At 41.2% G+C, this 22,060-nt stretch overlaps 1 protein-coding gene across 1 annotated transcript; it reads left to right on the forward strand.

The window, feature by feature from the left end:
- Positions 1-914: 914 nt before the first annotated feature.
- On the forward strand, positions 915-1,901 carry LOC311002609 (somatostatin receptor type 2; the record flags this gene model as incomplete). The annotated part of the gene is made up of 1 exon (XM_083994021.1): positions 915-1,901. Exon 1 carries the CDS (start codon positions 978-980, stop codon positions 1,899-1,901), a length of 924 nt encoding a protein of 307 aa, XP_083850147.1. The 5' UTR covers positions 915-977.
- Positions 1,902-22,060: the final 20,159 nt, after the last annotated feature.

A 22,060-nucleotide genomic window follows, 5' to 3' on the forward strand; every position in this document is an offset into this window, starting at 1 on the left:
GTGTGTGTTTAGGTTTCGTTGTACGGCCACCCAACTGAACTGTGAAAAAGCACCGGGTAAGAGTGTGCTGAGACAAAATGGATGGAGAGGGGGGGCACAGAAGAAAGAGTGGAGAGAAAAAAGTTATGAAAACAAAAGTATTGTAGCAGATGGGGCCACGGGCTTTACCTTGGAAACCGCATTACGACAGAGAAACTGGGGGAGCACTCAGGAGGGGCGTGAGCCAAGCTGGAGTTTATCACAATCTCTGGAGACTGATGAACAAGAGGGGGGGGAGGGGTCTGACACACACACACATGTATACACAGGAGTAGACACACTCTTCACACACACTGTGGGGGAAGAGATATAAAAGGGCTCCCAGGGAGAAAGAGCGCTCAGGCAAGCTTCTGAACGGCCGTCCTGCTCATTTCCACACTGAGTGTGTTTAACGCCGGTGTGTATGTGTGTGTGTGTGAGTGAGTGAGTGAGTGAGTGAGTAAGAAAGTGCACATGAGTATCAGAGAGAAGCGTGCTGTCTCCACCACAAAGGAAGAAACTTTGACAGTTGTTTTTTTTCTTCTTCCAGAAGATAAAAGGAAGTAACGATTGACTGGTTGGGGGGAGTTGAAGAGTTGCTGAAGCCTGAAAGGTTCTTGTACATGAAAATGGTGTTTTGATTTTTTAGGGTTTTCTGTCTTTCTTTCTTTTTTATTTTGGTTGACTTGTTTACTCCTCTGAGTAGTTTTTACCTCCATGACGGGGGGAGTCAAGAGGTGACTCCGGAGCTGCTTGCAGAGGAATTTGAAGAGAAGTAAAGATTTTATCCTTTTGAACTGCTGCTCTGAGACAAGTTTAGTCTTTATATTTTCTCTTTGATCAGTCGGTTGATGCACCAGGGCAGAATGGCATCATTTTTAACAGATCTAGACTACAATCACACCTACGTAGACGAGCATTTTTATCTGGAGGACACCATCGACGGTTTCGGCATCACCATGGCCATCCTCTACCTGGTGGTCTGCATCCTGGGACTGGCCGGGAACTCCCTCGTCATCGTCGCCATCTTGAAATTGGACAAGATGTCGTCCTCCACCACCGTGTACATCTTCAACCTGGCCCTGGCCGACGGACTCTTCATGGTGGGTCTGCCTTTCATCGCCAGCCAGAACTTCCAGAACCAGTGGATGTTCGGCGACGTGGCGTGCAAGGTGGTCATGGTGCTGGACGGCATCAACCAGTTCACCAGCGTCTTCTGCCTGACCGTGATGAGCGTGGACCGCTACATGGCGCTGGCCGGACCGCTCCGGTTCACCCGCTGGAGGACGCCGCGCTGCGCCAAGATCGTCTCGGCGTTCCTGTGGCTGTTCTCGCTCCTCACCATCCTCCCCATGGCGCTCCACTTCTCGGCCGACCGGGGCCTGTGCATACCCGAGCTGGTGTCGGACGCCTGGTGGCTCGGCGTCCTCTCCTACACCTTCGTCATGGGCTTCGCTCTGCCGTTCACCATCATGACGGCGTCCTACGCGGCTCTGCTCTTCACCCTGTGGTCCCAGCGACTCCGGACCCCGACGCAGAACCAGGAGAGTCACCGGGCGGAGCGACAGGTCACCAAGATGGTGGTGGTGGTGGTGGTTGTGTTCGGCCTGTGCTGGCTGCCGTTTTACACCTTCAACTTCTGCTCCTTGTACCAAAGCGGTCTGGTCCTGACCTTCGCCAGAGCTTTCGAGTTCGTGGTCCTGCTGTCGTACTCGTGGAGCTGCGCCAACCCCATCCTCTACGCCTGCCTCTCCGACACCTTCAGGAGACACTTCCGCACCCTCCTCTGCCCCGGCGACAAGACATCTCCCAGCATGCAGTGCAACACTGAACGGTATGACTTAAATGACACTGGCGTACGGGATATCACCATCCTGGCATAGAGGCTAAACTAAAAACTCTCTCAGCATTTATTTACATTGCCTGTCATCATGCACTCTGGTGCTTTCCAACTGTCTTTTGTTGTACTCATTTAGTTGATTCATATGTTTTTCCACTTACTTTTTCCTTCAACTGGTAAAGATGTATCATGTTCTACAAAAAAAATGAAGATGTACAGATTTTCTTTGAGTTCCTTTGAGTCCAGCTGAGTGTGTTTGTTTTCATCCTGACAGTAAATTATATTGAGTTGTATGATCACAAAGCAGGAGCTGTTCCACTGTTTCCAATACACGTGATGAGATGTCTACAGAGACCGGGCTTTTCAACACAACCGTAAAAGGCCAAAGAAGAAAGAGAAACACACTCATCAAACGGCAGCACAGTTCGATGCGACTATATGAGAATTTCAGTAACACTAACAATAACAAATCCCCTGTCTTGATATTGAACAGACCCACTTCCTGTTCCTCACACAGCTTTTCACCAGAACTGATGAAATGAGGCACAGGAGACATAAAGTGTGGACAGGCGGAGTATAAACAGACATGCACAGTCCACATGCAGCAGACACACACGGACAAACTCCTCAAATGCACACTGTACAGTAAATCTCCCGGCAAGTTGTTTTAATTCTATAAGAGGGAGTCACATGTGTGTTTATACCCGGGTGGCCATGTACGCACCTGTACACATGTGGTTTGCTTTAAAGCATTTCCAAAACTTTATTGAAACATTCCTGAGAGTGAAAATTTACCAGCACTTGTGTTAAAGATTTTGTAGTGTAATTTTGTGGATATCAGCACTTCAGCTTAAAAACCATAAACCAATGTATTAAAAAAAAAAGAAAAAGAGAAATCCTCAGAATGTCAGGAGATGAGACATTTTAAAAAGCCGTCTTGGGTTTGGGTCGATGAAAATGCTGTTTCATTAATATCCAGTCTCACTGGATAACACTTTCAGTGCTGCTGAGAGCATGACACGACAGTCGCCTCAATCCAAGAATTACTTTCACATAATAGCAGTTTAACATTCAGTTATTTCAGCTTTGGGTTTAACGCCCTGTTTCATGCATGCTGATGCTGGGTAAAGATTTCAACACACTCAGCACAGATCCAGGGCTCTAATCACAAAGACAGGCAGCCTATTTACAAACAGCCCTGTTAAAGGTGGATCGATCAATTTCCAGTGATGTAAATATGTCTGAATGAGAAAATGATGTCTGTGACAATCTGTGTTTTGTAGAGAAAGACAAACGTGATATTTAAATGTGTGGCTTGTTGTAATCCAGTTACACCACATCTAATCAAACATTGTTAGGACTAGGAGTTCACCTCATATCAAATATTACTCTATCTACCCAAATCCTGTAAGTGCATTTCTTAGATTGTTGCTCTATATTTTGTAAATAAATATGTTTTCTTGCATTTTATGTGTAGCTCTGTTTCCTATTTCACTGCAAAAATGAATCACAGCTACATCTTCTATCTTCTATCTTCTATCTACATTTTCTTTTTTTATATTTCTGATTCTGTTGCTCTTGAGGTCATGGTGATCATGAGAAATGACTAAATACATTTATACAACCGTATATTATACTTGAACACTTTGCACTTCAATAGGAAATATTTATTAATCATTAATATGCTTCATTCAGAGCAATAACCATCATCTTCATCTTATGAAATAATCTATTATTATAGATTAAAGAAGGCTAACATACCATACAGGAATCTAAAATATTCAGAATAACCACTTTGACCTGAAAGAACAAGGACTTATTTCTTATGGATCAGTAATGTCAATACAATAATAAAAAGTGAAAGTGGCCATCATCCTGAATTAATATCACTTTTAATCCATTGTATACATTTGTTAGTATTTTTACATACGCAAAGTGTGTTACACCACCCCCTCATGACTAAGCACAGATAAGTATACTGTAGAATGGATAACCAAAATAATCAAAGCAAAACCAATGTTTACATTTTGTTTCTGTATTTATTATTTTTTATTTTTACATAAAGAGACGCACACATAGAAACATATAATAAAATAAACTTTTACAAAAGATTCTAATCCTTTTCTTCTTGTGATCCATCACAAAACACCTCTGCATACTCAGGGCTTTTCAGACATTCATGATTTGTTAGCAGTTTCATTTCACCTTATACCCATTCAAGGTTTTATTGAAATAACAGTCTTGAGGGTTAAGATGTAAAATCATCTAACATTTTACCTTCTCTCATATTATGAGAGAAAGTTCCGGAAAGATGAGTAGCCTACAGGTGTGTGAAGAAGAGTTAGTTTTATTCCCTCTGTCTCAGTGATCATGACCAGCTGTGCCCTGACAAATGAGTGGAGAAATGAACTGCCTGCACCCATCCACAGAGCTTGAGGTTCACTGAATGGTTTGATGGGTATGACCGTGATGCGAATCATATGCTGTGGCCTGTGCAACCACCGTGTCTCAACCCAGCTGGACATCTAATACTTGAGTAAATACTCCTCCACTTCTCCCACTCACTGATTTATGAAGGGAACCCACATAGAAATAAGGGCTCCGCTTAAAACATTCTCTAATTGTCTGATGAGTTTTTGGATGGCCATAAAACCATTGACTTCCTCTGTAACATGTAAAAGCAAACTGGGTGTCCTCCTGACCGTCTGCTCTGAGACTTTCCCCAGAAGGCATCCTGTGAACTGGAAAGACTCTGTAAATGTCAAGCCTGCGAGCTGAGACTCACTTGTGTCTGTTGGCTTGTTTTTAAAAGAGCTAATAAACCCTTGCCACATTTCCTGAAAGTTTGAAAGATGCTCATTTGCCGACGGCAAAGAGGAAATTTGATGGACAACACTGTGAAAAAGGAGGCCAAGTCCAGTGTCAGCTACAAAACACTCAATTGATTCATTGGAAATCACTGTGACTTGAGATACAGAAAAGAATTTCAATGAAAATTATATCAGAATTGAAAAATAAAAATCCCAACATCTATTCAGCATATTAATTTTGGGTGAACAGATACATGACATTTGTTTCTTTTAATTCTATAGGAGATCATTTCCCCTTGGAACCTTATAGTCTTACGCCTGTCAGTTTATGGTAAACTGTGCTGTTTTAGCTGTTCAGGTTTAACTGAGAGGATTTTTCCCTGTAAAGAAATGAAGTTAACATTTTCAATTACACATGCATATTAACAAAAACACATTTACTCTCATGTGAAACATTTTGCACATGTGGTTTTGGCCCAATTTTATGTGAATCACATGTGACTTCCCATGTGAACCCATTTTCCACATTTGGTAACATGTTTTACACATGTGCTCTACACATACGTTACCAAATGTTAACACCATGTTTTGCACATGTGTAAAACATGTTAACATGTGGAAAATGGGTTCACATGGGAATTCACACCACTAAATCAGACAGTGCTTGTGATTTTTGTGGTTAATCACCTTGTTAGAGAACAGCATGTTATTCAATAAGTACTGAAACACTGAACAATTGGTCATATGCATTCAAAAGTTTAGAGAAGGTTAAATTAAGTTCACCTGTAAAGGTTACAGTGCATTTTAGGTGCATTCTGAAATTTAATCCAAAAGCCAAACATCCCTAACCTGTGAGTAGTGTATATTACATGAAGATATTTCTAAGATGAACAACAAATTGGTCAAACAGCAATAATTTACAATAACTAAATAGCATGGGCTGCTATATACCACTTTTCAAACACAAGATGTGTAACTACCTCTATTTACTATTTGCATGATGCCACTGTTGTTGCTGCTGCTGCTCCGGCAGTTGCTGGTGACGTGGTTAATTTGCATTGCAATGTGTGAGCCAGTTCGTCACAGGTGTAGCTATTCAGATCCAAATGCTGGCAGTTGGCAATGTGGTCATCTGTCATGGTGCTTCTATGTTTGGATTTTGATATTTTCATATCAGAGAATGGGAATTCACACATGGTAAATACAGCCAAAACACAGAGCTGCTCATCCCCAGCTCTGGCTTTGAGCTGAATATCACACTGCAGGTTTACTGTGTAGTTGTGTGTTGTGTATCTACTTACTAGAGGATGCTGGAGATCTCAGGATGCTGCGCTGCATGTTTTTGCAGTAGACAATGAGAGAAGAAGCAGTGGAGACAAAGTTAACTGTTTGTTTGTTTTTTATTCTTGCTTGTCACACTAAGAGGGACAACTGACCAAATATGAAAAAACGTGCAATTTTCCAATTTTTTCAACGATTGTGGGCATTTCAAAATCAGTATCTTTCACATCCAAGTCCTCTGTTAGACATCTCTCAGTAAGTCTAGTTCACTGAGTGTATTGACAGTCTATTAAAATAGAGGTTGACACAGTAGAAGTCTAAATATTAGGATGTCTGTTACAGCAAGAACTGAATACTCTGATACGAATAAAGAGTGCTTTGAGAATGTGCCTTACACTTCTATTTTTGATTTATTATGGCATTTAATGCTATTAATCCTGACAGCCCAAGGCCATAAATTGTGTTTCATGCTGCATTTACTGACTTTACGTCTCTTTTAGTTTCAAATAAAACTGCATTACACATAGGGCTGTTTGATGTTGGGACTAATTGCGCTGAACTTAGGCTTCATGATGGATGATCATGTAGACTTAAGGTTCTTACATAAGTAAAAACAACTTTCCTTGAGTTATGTGATGATCACTAATGGAAATGTAAAGCTACAGCCAGCAGCCAGCTCCTTCCATGATCATCCATTTCAGGTGATCTGCTCACAAGTGAAGATGCATCCAAACCACGTTCAGAGGAGATGTGAGCCACGTGCAGCATGAACACGAATGCATCATGGGCCACATGGAAGGACCACCTGACATATTGAGATCCAGTCACAAGTGGTGAGGCACGTGGAGATGCATTTTAATGTCAGAACTGTAACAAGTATAGCAGGGACAAAGACTCTGCTGCAGAGACAACATCAGAGGCCAGGGTGAGTAAAAAACATGTAAAAACCTTTACTGCTGGTGCAAAAGGTCATACACATGTAAGCAGTCCACTGAAGGCAAACAAAACAAGCAGGGAGTTGGCAAAAATCAATAAAGCAGGGAAACAAACATTCAAATATGACAGGAGAAAACATTTGTAAAAGACAGAGAGACAGTGAACATACAAGGGAGCAGAGAGAGAGGCACGTGGAAATGACTCCAGGGATAACCAGGGGCCAGTGAGTAATTAACAGCAGGTGTGGCCAGCGAAGGGAGGGAAATACACAAGAAGAGAGGTGGGCTGCTATAGAATAGAAAAAAAGTAAGTATAACAAAAGATTCCCATTAGATTGGGATGCCAGGCCTTCTAAATGATTGTCAGTTGTAGCAGTCCGGAGCTCAAAGAGGAACTGACTCACCCCAACCTCCGGTGGACGGAGCTTGAGAGAAGGGAGCTTTTTAAAATCTCTTTTTTGATTTTATATTTTTTTTGATACAACACAAAAGGGCAGGAAACTGCAATGACTGCAGAGAGATGAGTTCTGCCGGATAAAGCAGGAAATGGACACAACACAGAAACAGCCTGACCTCACCGCCTTACAAAACCCTCAGGATGTTACTGCCCACAGTACACGAGACATAGTCAGGACGGTGGGGATTTGTCATGTTCACTGTATCAAACAACCTGGATAAGAAGGTAAATTGGAATTTGAAGTTTTTTTTAATATAAGGCATTTTATTTATGCCATGTACGTACTGTATACCTACAGTAGAACATGAAAACGTCATTGCTTTAAACCCATATAAGATGCTAGAAAAAAAACTAACAAACAATTAGGTTGATGGGAGACAGAGTGAAATTGGAACATTTGTCTTGGCTAATTAAGAGATTATTCCAGTGTTTTGTATGACACAACACAAAATCTGTGTTTTAATACTATGAAAACAACCAGCTGTGCTAATAGCAGCCAAAACCCACAACAGAACACCGCTTGAATGAGTCAACAAATGAAGTGAAAACGTTCAATTAACCTCCGTTCAGTCAAATGTCCTGAAAAGAAGATGTACTGTAACACCCAAATCCAAAAGGTCGGACTGATTAAAAAGGTCTGGGGTGTGTGTGTATGTGTGTGTTGGTCCTAATTAAAACAGTGGCAGACAGCAGTTATTTTCATTGGTCCTCTTTACTCTGACTGATCCAACCTTCACCCTCTACGTGTAATTAAGACCAGATGCAAACTGCCTGAGAGGTTTCTCAATAAATAATATTGATGGGGCCCCTGAGAGAGAGAACGAGAGACAGACAGAGACAGAGAGTGGTGTGTTGTGTGTCTGTGTGTGTGTGCGTGTGTGAATCTCTGTATTTCCATGACATGATTAGAGGCAAAGATCAATAAAGGTCAATTAGGCAATTTACATAGCCTTCTTGCTGTCAGGCATTTCGTAATTTCTTTTGGTTGTCCCTCCTCCTCCATTCCAGTCATTCCCTCGCCTCATTTCCCAGCAATTGATTTATCTCTCTAAATCTCTGCTTCCTTTTTTTAATTTGGATTATGCAAGTGGACTGACAACACAACCAAACAGAAACAGCCCAGAGTCATCAGTGTTCTTAGAGAGCATATTAAATAAATCTGTTGCACAAAAAAAAAAAAATAGGATGTAAAGCCACCCCTGCCCCTTTCACACTGAAAAAAAAAACACAAAACTAACAAACAAAAAACCCCCACTAACACTCACTGATGTGTGTTTTTTGTGGTCATTGTGAAAGGGTGCAATTGTCAGTGAGTCCTGGGTCAAATCTTCAGCTCCAGCTCTCAACTGGCAGTGATGTTAACATGACACCCAAGGGAACACGCTACTTTTCACCCCCTTTTTCCAACTGTGATGTCATTGGGAGTACTGTATACAATCACTGCCAACTGCTCAGTAAGGTGTTGTTAAACCAGGAACACTGCAGCTAGACCAACAGCCCTGAAATAAATTTCAAAAGCTCTGACGCTTATGGGTAATGAGACATGACAGATATGTCAATTTTTCTGCAGTCTGTACCGAGAAACACAACGCAGAGGGTCGGATTAACATCGGCTACACCAACTAATTGTGACATACCAAGCTATCATCAGAAGACAGCGTCCCCGTTTTGATAAGGATGCAGATGCACCTAGCATTAGCTAAATGTTACACAACACCAGAGGTAACCTGTGGTTTGGGAGTGGCAGTGCAGACACTTAGAAGAAAGCTGTCTGTCGCACTTTTTGTTTACTCCCACCATGTCTTTGAAAAGCCGGAAATTCGTAGCAAAGAACTGTTTCCATCAGCATTTGTCGCATTTGCATTTATCAATCGAGAGAGAATCCAACAGTATACATTTTTGTCAATGTTCATGACATTTAATCTAATTTTAGTGTTTCCATATGACATTTTTAATTTGATATAACCTCATATGCATAAAAATGTGTGGATTGAAACATAGCTTATATGTCTCACCAAAAACAAATATTACACTCAATCAATAGCTGTTACCATTGGCCAGTTTACAAAATACAATGCTACAACCTAGATGAAACTAAAGAATCCCCAACTCTCTGGTTACAAAATAGGGTGAGGAGCTAGATGGGTTCTCAAATGAACAACATTAAGTAATGTGTTGAGCCGCCACAACAGCCTCAGTGCTCCCTGGTGTAAGTGTTTGGAGAGACACTGGAGAGAGGAACATCATTCTTCCCTGAGATCCTCCCTCATTTGGTGCTGGCGTGGAGAGCACCACTTGATTTTCATACTCATCAAACCATCCAGCGACCCCCGCTGTGGATGGGGGCATTGTTGTCCTGGAGGAGAGCACTCAAATCAGGATATAACAGTCTCACCATAGGATAGAGGAGATACTTTTAATGTCAAGATGCCATTGATTTCAGTGAAATGTAAACGTGCAGAGTTGAATTGGTTGAAGTAAATTGGATCATTTACATATCAGGAGGAAGGAGGAAGTGCATCTCAGTCATACTGTGATTGACTGCCAGTTTTTGGTCAGTGAGCCTGTGCTTCATCAGGATCTGTGTCTACCTTCACCTACCTATCTCTCTTCTTGGACAGTTGGTATTATAAACTAGGCATTTCAATCTGAAACCAAGATTTTTAAAATACAGAAGGAAAGAGTCAGATACAGAGCATACATTCATTTAGAAGTTTAATCGACACAGATTAAACTTTTTCTAAATAAATTTGTGCTACTTGGGTCAGTTTGAGTTCTCAATGGGCCAGCCCGACCAACCTGACTGGATGCACTGGTTCAGGCCAGGTTCTGGTTGAAAATACAGTATATACAAATAACTCGGGTCGGGATACAAGATACAAGAACATGCACAGAAAATAGACCCAGCTTCTAATTGAGACCGGCTTTTATTTGCTCAAACCTGTAGCCAGTACAGGGGACTGGCATCTATTTGAGACTCGCCTTTTATTTAAAAAATGTACGGTAGATACACATAATAATGGCTAAAGCTGCAAACACACAAAATAGTCTTTGTTTTTCATACATTTCTTAATTTAATTTACCCACAGTAAGTAGGATTATGAATACCAGATTTAGAAGTATTTTCAGATTGTTGAAGGAAGATCTGAGCACACTTCCTCCCACTGGTTTAAGCCTTGAAGAAGAAGAAGAAGAAGAAGAAGAAGAAGAAGAAGAAGAAGAAGAAGAAGAAGAAGAAGAAGAAGAAGAAGAAGAAGAAGAAGAAGAAAAAACTCATGCTGTTTGATTCTGAGACAAAACCAGTGCAAAAGCTCCACAGTCAGTGTCACAGATATAGACATTAATTCAATTATTTTCCACATCGGTAATTTATTGTAATTTGAAATAAATGATCTTGTGCTTTCTATTGACTGAACATGATCATGAAACAGAGTGGAGTGGATTGTGGATCATCTAAAGATCAGACAAGTTATAATTATAATGGTGGATCAGCCTTAATATGGATTTGAAGTTAGCAATAAAGGGGATGTTTGATTCCACCCTCGCCTTTTCAGAGCCACGTTTGTGTCTCGATTTGAATTTTTCAATGAATAGAAATGATATTTTTAATGACTAAGATAAATGTCCCGGTCATCTTGGGAAACAAATTACGAAGCACATCGTCTTGAATAAGCCTGTCCCTCTAGTATGCGTAGGTAGAAACAAAACAGAATGAGTCAGTGTGGAGGGTCAGCCAAGTTTGGGGTATTGCTTTGATTTAAGAAGATTTATATGGGAGATGTCAAAAGGGGGAAAACGTGCAGGAGATTTTTACCGGAAAGCTGATTTATGCAAGTACATGAACGCAGCACTGGCACATGTCTGATTGTTTCCAAACATGCTTTCCACTTCTCAATGAGAAAAACAAAGCAGAACTTTTTTTTTTGACTTTCCATTACTTTTTATGTTTACATTGTATAAACCACATTGAAGCCTGAGTCACTTTCACAAACACTTATCTCCAGAGTGGGTTGCAAAGTGAGTAATGTCTCTACAACTCTATTGCGAGTATGAATGCAGACAGTACTACTTCTGCTGCATATTAACATTCATTACACCGACTGAATCAATATTTCAAGGTAATTCATTTTAATAGATTTGTTTTTAATTTGACTCCTTTTGTTGTGTGCCTGTGTCAGAGCATACACTTTATACAGACAAGAAAGGTTTAGCTTCTTGCCCAATGACTCTTGACTTACCCTCTCCATCCTCTCTGGATGTTTTTGTTTTCTTTTTACATAATCTAAAAGCATCTTTCCACTTCATTCTGTGTCTGAAACCGAGCAAACGATCTGTCTAAATTTATGTTCCTCCAGGGAAACAACATGATCCAGATTCCCACTGGACATTGTCCCGGGATCATGCAGAGGGCAGCACATAGGACCAAGTGTGGTTTATCAATGAGCTGTTTTTAGGTGCTGGGGATCCGTTGATAGACCGACTCTCACAGTGATAAGGTACGGACTTCTATCTCATTTGGCCACATGAGACTCTATAGGCCCTTCAGACTGTGCTAAATACAGATATAACTGCAGTAAACAATGGTTAAAGAATGGTTTTCTTTTTTTTTGTATGTAAGTATCTATTGTGCCAACTATTTGTTAGTTTGTTCAAAATACCATCTCTAACTTACTTTTAAATGTAGATGCAGAGATATCTAATTTTAAAGGGACAACTAGGAGTTTTGGAAAGTGAAGTGTTTTTCACACTACATTTCCCATGAGCCTCCACGCGCATGGTGAAATTCTTGGACCGGCGCAAGATGGACATCTTGCCAAGAATGCTTTCATTCATCAAGAATGAAAGTCAGAGGTTTGAAGACGATCAGATACCGTCGTAGTTCCGACCATAAACGGCGATTTGGCGGCGTTATTCTCATGACCCGCTGGGCAGCGTCCACGAAACCGAAGGTAGGAAACACTGGTCGGCTCTCCCAGCATTTCCACCACCACTAATAATAACAAACTATTATATAAGTGTGGGTAACGTAGATTCATCCACATTAATGTGAGACTTTTTTATTGTCGCGGAATTTTTCGTTCTGCCAATGGAGAAACTTCTCGTTGTCCCTTTAATTATGGTCTGAAATGGTCATTGTTGTGGTTGACTGTTGTAATGATAATTTCAACCATGTCTTTATGTTTCAACCACTTGAGATGTCCCCATAACCTCCCTTTTCCACCAAGATATCAGACCTTCTTGTGTATTAACCATTTGTGAGTTGTAATATAAGGCCCCGTCCACACGAATCCGTTTTTTTTAAATCCGGATAAATACTTTATCGGATTGGCCTCGCGTCCACACGAATACGGCGTTTTCAGGGGGTGAAAATGGTATTTTTTGAAAACGGGTATTTATGTGTGGCAGCGCTGCAACGCCACACACGCTCCACACACGCCTGCAGTATGTAGGTACTACAGCGTTTTGGGTCGTTTTCACTGGATCAGTGTGGACGCAGATATTTCTGAAAACGATGCCGTGTTTACAGAGATTTTTTTCAAAACGATTAAGAAAAAGATCGGATTCGGTGAAGCCGCGTTTTCGTCTGGACGGGGCCTAAGTTTCACCCTCTCACCCACTGTTGTTTACTCCCCCACTGGGGGGTCAACTCCAGTAGGACACCCCAAATGGGAAAACAATGGAACTAGGGGGACATCAGTTCCTGTAAGGTGTGAAATCCAGGGCCCCCACTAGACCAAAAGGCCCTTTGAAGACCCCTGAGAGGTGGTACCTTGGAACTCTGGGTCTTTCCTTGACCATCACTGCTCGGGTGAGGACTGACCTTTCCTTGCAAGGAAATAAAAACTTGTCGGCCAGCAGAAGTTTCTATTTCATTATTCACTAACAGCAAACTGCTAAGAATTTCCACAACACTGTCACCACTCACTAGAGAGCCCAAAAGAACAACAAGGGAGAAGGCAATGAAAGTTCCGTTTACTTCATCCAAAAAGTCAAAACTAGGAGAAGAGGCACATCAGGCAAACAAATCTGACATGGAGCTGGCAGAAATCCAGAATCCAAAAAACAAAAACAGCAACAAGGGTATTAACAGGAAGACAGAACAAGAAACGCTGGAGAGCTTCACCACAAACACACACAACATAATCTGCCAGAGAACAATTGAAAATGGACTAATGAGCAAATGGGCTGCAGGTGAGGAGATGGGCGGGGCATACTGTACCAGGAATGAACAGATTGCTTTGCATGGTAGGAAGGCAGGATCTGAGTTAGTGATGAGACATAAACAAATTCAAATGAAGGAAGTTTTGTTGTTATATTTTTATCAGATTTCTAGAGTTATCAGAGAACCAACCTATACATGGACAATTTAGAGTTGCGAGTTAATCAGATTTTAATGTCTCTGGATTGTAGGTGCAGCTGGAGCAGAAAGAGAACAAACAGAAGTCCACAGTGAAAGGCCTCAGTGGCCACAAGGTCAAACAGGACTTTCGTGCTGTCAGGCACCAGAGCTAAAGACTGTACCACTTTGGTGCCTAAGATAACGGAGAATAAAACTGAGCAATAAAGTTGAGGTTCGGCTCAAAGACACTTTAAGACACTCCCCTAACAGTATCAGCGACTGAATGATTTGTGAGATGAAACTTATTTGGTGCTCTACACCAAATCCAAACCTCAGCAAGTTCACCTCATCACTCATGTTGATTACACTCACACAAAGTGAAAACAACCTCCCTCCGAGTTCTGCCCACTGAATCAATACATTGTCAATGATTTCTAATCTTCGGAGGCCGGCCCTGTCTGCTGCACCCTGATGTCAAACTGATGTCTAACAAGACCATGGTTGTTATTGTTGTTTTTTTCAGCATGGCTTTTCAATTTTCATTTTGCTCTGTTTGCTTTTTACTTTCCAATCTTTGGTCCAATCTGTCTTTTTGTTTTTAACAGAGTTTTTTTTTCAGTGTGAGATCCAACTTTCTGGTTGTTAGGACATTTAGAATCCAGCCAAGCAGTTACAGTAGCTGAACTTCCAGAACAAGTTGGTACATCTTGTATCCATCTTGAATGCTACATGGATATTGAAGACTGACCTCCATGGTTACATGATTATGCTGTGTACTAGTATTTAATAGAAAGTGATGTACTAAATGACTTAATCTTCTATTGTACTTTTCTTTTTTAATTAGCATTTTTCCTTTTTTTTTTTTTTTTTCAAATTAAACCGCAATTTCTAATCTTTGTCTTGCAAACCATCTTTTGTGAATGAAAGATTAATATTGTTTTATGGCAAAAAAAATTGTTGGTTGTTGCATTTCCACACATACTCTATTGATTTTCTTTCTGTATCTTTTTCATTTTTCTGTGTCTCTTTTTTGACATTTTCTGTCTTTCTCTTTCTTCAAAGTCCCTAAATAAGCTACAGTGGTGGGTTTGACCCTTATTCTGCAGAGCAGCCAAACTTCTTTCAGACTTGAACTCAACAAAGTTCTGTGAATATCTCACAGGGTCCATGATGGTCTTGATAATGTCAGTCAGTTCCAGCAGATATTTTCCCTCTCTTTCATCCAAGAAATCTCAAGGATCTGGGGGCTTAATTTAAATCCCAGGTGTTCCTGGACCAGCCTGTTCTCAGAACTGTACATGTTACTGTGAAGAAATTCTTTTTCCATCTTATTTTCTTACTTTGTAGGCTCGCACTTGTAATCCAAGTCATAAAGACCTCACAGTGTTAGACAATGGTTCACCATCAAGCTTCTATTGTGACTGATAATATACAGCTGGGAGTACCTTTATCATCTGTATCTATGGAGACCAAGGTCTTATAGATAAGGATGCGGACAAAAGCATAACTTTGAGAAAACTGCCCAAATCCAGTTCCAATCATGGTTGAGTGAAGTGAGGTAAAGGCCAAGTCACAGATAATGTTAATTAGATAACAACATGGGACAATGGTCACACTTCAGTGACCAAGAGTCCTGGGTATAAGGTCTACAACACAGTCTAGCCCTGTGTGTCAATTATTTAGAAAACTACTGTATCCATGTGATGCCTAGGAATATTTACACCTGAGGTTCAAGACCTCTTGGCATGGAGTCCCTTGGTAGGTCTGTACCATCGGTGTATAAAACTTGCATCTATCCACTCCTTTGAAATTTGTTGTTGCATATGCATTGCACGTTTTGGCTTCTGGGATAGACTCACTTTATGGTGTATGCAGCTCTCTGATTATGTGCAGTGGTGTTACTCTCATCATAACTGTGCTACAGGGCTGAGCTAACTGGCTCATGTTCATGCCATGCTGACAGACTGCATGGATATGCAATAAAACCTTTACAGGTCTTGCTTGGGGGCTTGAAACTTGTATGGCAACAACAACCAACACTGGATATGACTCTCCAAAAAAGTAGCATAATACCAAATGCTATGAAATGTATTAAATGAAATGTAATGGTTCTTGCAAGAATAGCTCCTTAAGAGGAACTATGAGAGTCCAGTCGCTTTCCCGCTGTTTTGCTAACCCTCCTCTCAGCTATGTGCATTTGTTTACAACGAAGCCGGCCAGAATATCAATCAATAGAGTGGTAGATAACATTATATATCACATCATGTGTATATTTGTGTAGTTTAATCTATCATTTTGGGTTACGGGGCACGTTTGTGTCACTTTGCGCAGAGACGAGAGCTGTATGGGGGGGTGACGGCCCGGGAGCCTCCATCCTCCCTCGTAACAAGTTAAGCCATTTATTAAACCATCACAATTACTCCAAAGCTGTTTAATTAAGGTAGAAATGTAGCATAGATAAGCTACAAATCCCGTAGAGTTCCTCTTTAAGTCTGTGCTATTAGTTTTTTGGCTCTGAGTGCAGACTGGCTGAAGAGGGATGCAGGGGTGTACTGTAGAGGAGACTGGCTGGAGGCTGGAGCTCTGGGGTCCCGGACCCATGGAGAAGATGTTAAATAATGGTACTGAGATGAGCAGCCTGAAACACCAGTAATAAGTTCTCTAGTGCGGCTGAGAGCAATCACTGAACAATGCGCCGGTGAGTGAAGAGTCGGCCAGGACACTCGTACAGGAGTCTTGATGACATGATGAGCAGCGGGTATGGAGATGAGCCAGGTGGTGGGAGAGGAGGCCACGCTCACATGAACACATACACACACAGAGCAGAAACGAAGGGGGAGGCACAAGGGCAAGCAGAAAACACACTAAAGTTGCCACATACATTTCCCACTTTAAAAAGCACAGAAAAAACATATAACTACTTGATGATATACAGAAGTAGCAGCTAGAGTTATTTGTTTCCTGATGCTTTCCACTTGAATAGTGGCTGTGTACTGTTAAGAATGTAAATTACAGCAGTCAGTGAAGGCGCCGCTGAAAATTTAAACCCCCCATGTTTTTTTTTCCATGAGGACAAATTGTCAATTTGAACCTTTTTTTTTATATATCTGTAACATGGGGAAGGCAACGTTTGTTGTGTTGTTTGTATCAGTTCATACTAATGAGTGTTTCAGCCAGCATCCGACACACCCACAGACAAACACACACCCTGCAGCCACAGAGGAAATTGTTTATCTCGCCCCTGTACCCTTGGTCTACAAGGGCGCGATGATGCACAATGATGAGCCGATCTGCTGAGAACGCACTGAAATAAAAAATAAAAGGTGACTGCAGGAGCATCCAAATAATTCTCACACAGATTCTAACTGTTAGAATGAGTGATCGCTCAATCTATTCACTCTGTGATTGTGCCGCAACCTTCAATGCAGGGTATGGAGCCTGAAGGCCCTTAATTAGAGGAATAACAGATACTTATTATTACAGCGGAATGGTGGTGGTCAATGCACTGAGCATGTGATCACACAGGCCCCCATGTGTCCTTCTGACAGCTCACACTCTGATCACAGCAATAACACAGCAGCATGCGATGCACTTGTCATCAGGAATGATTCACACTCTCAGAAATGTTTGTGCACCGCCTCAGAGCTCTGCGCCCGAGACATATTTTAAGCGACCATGATATCATCGTGTGTCGTCTCTGGGTTCTTTCTTATGTAAGTTCACAACTGGCTTGTGGAGCGCTGAGGCTGGGAGTGTTTAAAGTTTAATCCAGGCAGCAGCGGGCCTGCTGGCTGCGTGCACCGCCACGCCAGTTTGGATGCGAGACTGCGCCGACTTCTTCGACTGATCTGACGTGCACTGCATTACGTTTGAGTCATATCTGCACAGGAACGGTGCCTTCTGCTATGAATAATTCAAGCTCATCATTCGTATATGGACGTTTTCTCGCCACGGTTACACAGATAGGAGGTTGTCGTTTCATGCAGACAACACATTATCTCATGTCCTGTGTGCTTTAGTGATATCAAAGCTTTACTGTATGTCTCAAATGTAAAGGAAATTGAAATCACATATCTTAAAATACTTTGGATTGCTGACCTTTAAAAAAAGCTATATAAATAAGAGATCGCAGCAGTTCATACTTTCCTTCTCAGCTGCATGTAAACTGCAATAAAATCATTCATTTCCTTGACAGCTCCACTTCGTTCTAGATTGCCTGGCTTGCAAAATAGTGCAGTCACACTCCTACATCTAAGAAAAACTCACACCAGAATTAATATTCCCATATTTCTCAGGATTTTTTTTTTTAAATCATCAGACTCATAAAAGTCCTTTGTATGATCATTCTGTGTTGATTGATTTTTAAAAAAAAATCTTTTTTAGTGTTGAGAAGCCCATGATTATTAGAATGGATCATTCATTTATACAGTGGCATGCAAAAGTTTGGGCACCCCTGGTCAAAAGCGGAAGATGAAATGATCTCCAAAAGGCATAAAGTTAAACATGAAACAGTCTTTTGCAATATTTTAAGAATGGAAACAAAGCAGCAGCCTGCAAAAGCCTTTGACCATATACTTAGATGCTGTGATAGTTTCCAAAGGGGGAGCTAGGTACTAACTATGCAGGGTGGTCAAACCTCTGCTGCGGGCGCTGAAGATGTAAAATGATGGATGCCTTTTAGAGATTATTTCATCTTGCTTAACTCTTCACATTAACAGAAATTTTGTTTAGTTTTCCTTCTGCAGGTACTCCGCTTTTGAACAAAATGATGGACTAGAGAGCTGTTACACCTGTCTAGCACTATCATGTTTCCTGCTCTTAAGCTTGTTAGCTGCCAGATACAACACATTACCATGCCTTCTCTATACTTCACAAAACCACCAGCCTGTGTTTCAGGAGGATGCACAGTGAAACGTTTGACCAAGGAGAAGTTTTGTGGACAAAAGTGGTCCCAGGTTGAACTCCACAGACACAGAGATGGAGCAGAAACATGGTCACTAAGAGAAACAAGGCAACTTTTTTTTTTGTTCAGTACAGAGGAGTTTAGCCACTTAAGGGCTGTCTCTGATGGGTTATTCACAGACTTGTGAGTCAGGACATTGGTCAGTTCAACTTTGGGTCCTCTAGAGCAGTCATGCAGTCACAGAGGTCTGTTTTAGAAACACCTGTGCAGACAGTGGCAGGCAGAAAAAGGGTGGATTTCTGAGTGGGGCCATCAAACACCAGAGACCTGACTGTCACATTGCAGCATACTGAGACTACAGATAGATTATTATGAAAATACATAATTATATAATAATTATCAAAGCAGATTAAATCAGTTTTTTTTTGACAGTTTCCTATAATATCATATATTAATGTGCTTTGGTATTTAATGTGATCCCTGTTCTTGTTTGTCTTTTTATTATCATTTTATTGTAGTTTTAATCTGTTTACTCTTAATGGCTCTTATTTTATTCCCTTTTTATTGCTATTTTTTTTAAACTTTATTCATTCCTTTTATTCTTTTAACTTATTTTTATTTTATCTTTATTTTTAATCCTCATTACGTTTTCTCACCATTTTGGGCTCTATGTCTTTTATGTAAATCACTGTGCAGCACCTTGGTAAACTTTTATGTTTTGAAAATGTATCTATAAATAAAGTGGATTGGATTGGATGTAATGCTCTATGTACAGAGTGGGTGTCAGTAGGGAGTGCTGCTCACTAGTCAAGTCACAGGTTTGCTAAACCCCGGTGTCGACTAAATATTGAACCTCAGCTGCAGCAGCACCTGAGTTTCTGCTTCACCAGCATAATTTCCTCTCCTGAGACTTATGTAAAGAGCTGTGGTGGAAAGACACAAAGCATGCAAAATATGCACCCACTTTTTTTTTTTTTTTTAGAAATAAAACTTTGATTGATGTCAAACCCCCCCCAACACTGGATATGTGACGCGTGATATTCAGGGTGTTGTATTTTGGTCGCCACGGCTCATGACTCGCAGTGTCAGTATACTCTATATTTAAATGGTGTCGGTATGAGATGCTTGGAGGACGTGTGATTTAGGTTTCCTTCGCGGCACAAGTTACGAGCGACGGAATCGCAACATCAGCTGTTGTCAATATTCTGTGTCACATTATACTTGCCTTGATGTTGAAATTTATGTCCATCTATCTATGTTCATCCAAATAAGAACATCTGACGTCCAGCTGCATGCCTGCTGAGATGAGATATAAATAGGCTAAGAGGCTCTACAAAGACAGTCACAACTAACAGGGGATTCTCATTCTCACATAATCCCCTCTAAGGGGCCTGGCCTGACCTGACCTGCTCACTGATGAGCAGTGCCACGCAGGACGTTGCACTCTAGTGTTCAAAAATCCTTTTGTGTGGGACTAAAAATGGCCAGAGAACACGAAATAAGTTTTTTTCTTCTCTCTTATCTCTCTCTTCTAGTCAAATAACAGGGAACCTCTCCAGTCAGCCAACACCGGCCTCCTCTAAGGCCGTCGCAGTGGATGGATGGAAACTCAAGTAGAAAAACGTTCAAAGAAAATTATTCAAAGCTCTGTGACCTTCAGGACCAGTCATTTTATTTTTGTTTGTCCATGCTGTGTGATTCTGTTGACATGCAGCATCTTGGCACTTGCTCTCAGCGCTAAGGGCGTCACATGGTGTGTGATATTATGTGCCGTAGCGCCGCACTGTCACCGGGAGTCAAGGTGATAAACAGCAGATAAATCATGTCTCGCCGAATGCTTACTTTCTCCCTGGGAGTTTCACAACGAGTGCGACGTCAAGGCTTCACGTTTTTTTTTTGTCATGGCATCGAATCAGTCACTTCTGTGGAAATTGTGTTTGTGTTGCTTTACTATGCCCGGGGCCATTAAATGTATGTGACGCTGTGCTGACGAGAAGGCAAAAGAATAACTCATATGACAGGAGGGTATATGCTGTAAGAGCTGATGGGCTGTTGAGGTGAATTTGGCTTGGCACTTTTTTTTCATCCAGCTCTTTCCAGTTACATGTTGTCTAAAACAGCAAAAGCAATACGACAGCGGTGCAACATCTCAGAGCGCACAACACAAAGCAGGAAATCAGTGGCATAATCACCCTTAATTAGAGATACTATAAAGCTTCTAGTTCATACAGAGAGGACAGCTGCAGTCTGCTGTCTACCAGGGCACAGACAGCTGCTGACAGCTGGAGTGTTTGTGCTGTTGACATGTTGTTCTCTCTGCAAAAAAACAAGGCCCACGACAGGAATGTGAGAAAGTGTCAGTGATCTCCGTTTTTGATCTGATCTTTGGGTCTTATCATGAACGGACCTTTACCCTTTAAACTAGGCTCCGTGTTGACTTAGACATGCGTCAGAGTTGAAGGCCGAGTAGAGAGTGGCTGGGTAATGACGTTCAAGGCTCTCTCTCTCTCTCTCTCTCTCTGTGTGTGTTTGTATGCTGAGAGGAAAGCAAAGAAAGTTTGTTATTCAGCTATTTCAAACACACTGCACTGTATTTTAAACATGTATCTAGCGAACTTCGCTGAAGTTCCAGTTTTGACCAGTTTTCTGTTGCCTTTGATCGTTTTCTGTCAACACGAGACTCTGTGGGTGGTGGTATTGAGCCGTAGACTCGATCCTAATGAAATGAGTGCTGCTTTGCTGATCGCACATACAGAAAAGCGGTTAATTAACTCCATTGTTTTGATCTTTGAAACATGCAAATGGTTTATATAGCATCAATTAAATCATTGAATGTATAAGATCAAGGCCTGAGTAATTATGTGTATGAAAATCCTGATGAACTCCCTGGAATAGAGGCCACAATCATATTGAAAGGTTGAATAATTAGTGCCAGAAGTTAGATGAGAAAATTAAATGCTCCGTCCTAGGTCCATTCACTGTAAGGTCACAGCAACCAGCTGCTTCGCTTTAGCCTGTCTAAAGCTGAAAAGTAATTTATGACATAGCTTTGGTTGTTAAAACAAGGGTTTGCAGTGTTGCAGGTTATATGTGCAGGACCGTTTCCCTGCTAGATGCCGAACGGCCTCAAGTGACCTTTTACCACGTGTTTGGACGAGAGCCAAGTTAGATTTCAGAGGTGGAACACAAGTTGATGGGGAGATGACGAGCCCACAAATTCTCCCAGGGGTGATGCAAAACTGATGCAAAGGTGGGTTTGTGTGAGTTGAAAATGTTTCAAAGTGAGAAAATAAAAAACAAAAAAAAAACCCAGCAGATTTAGAAGGCTGCTGCATAAATATATGGGAGATGAAAAGAAAAAGTGGAGAGAGTGAAGAGAAAAGATTTTCAGGTGAGTTCATTCAGAACTTCTGGGCCAAAAAGTTTATTCTGGGCAAATAAACTAATATAAAAAACACATAACACTGGGCCAAGGT

The sequence above is a fragment of the Trachurus trachurus genome, assembly GCF_905171665.1.
Source record: "Trachurus trachurus genome assembly, chromosome: 19".
Lineage (NCBI taxonomy): Eukaryota > Metazoa > Chordata > Actinopteri > Carangiformes > Carangidae > Trachurus > Trachurus trachurus.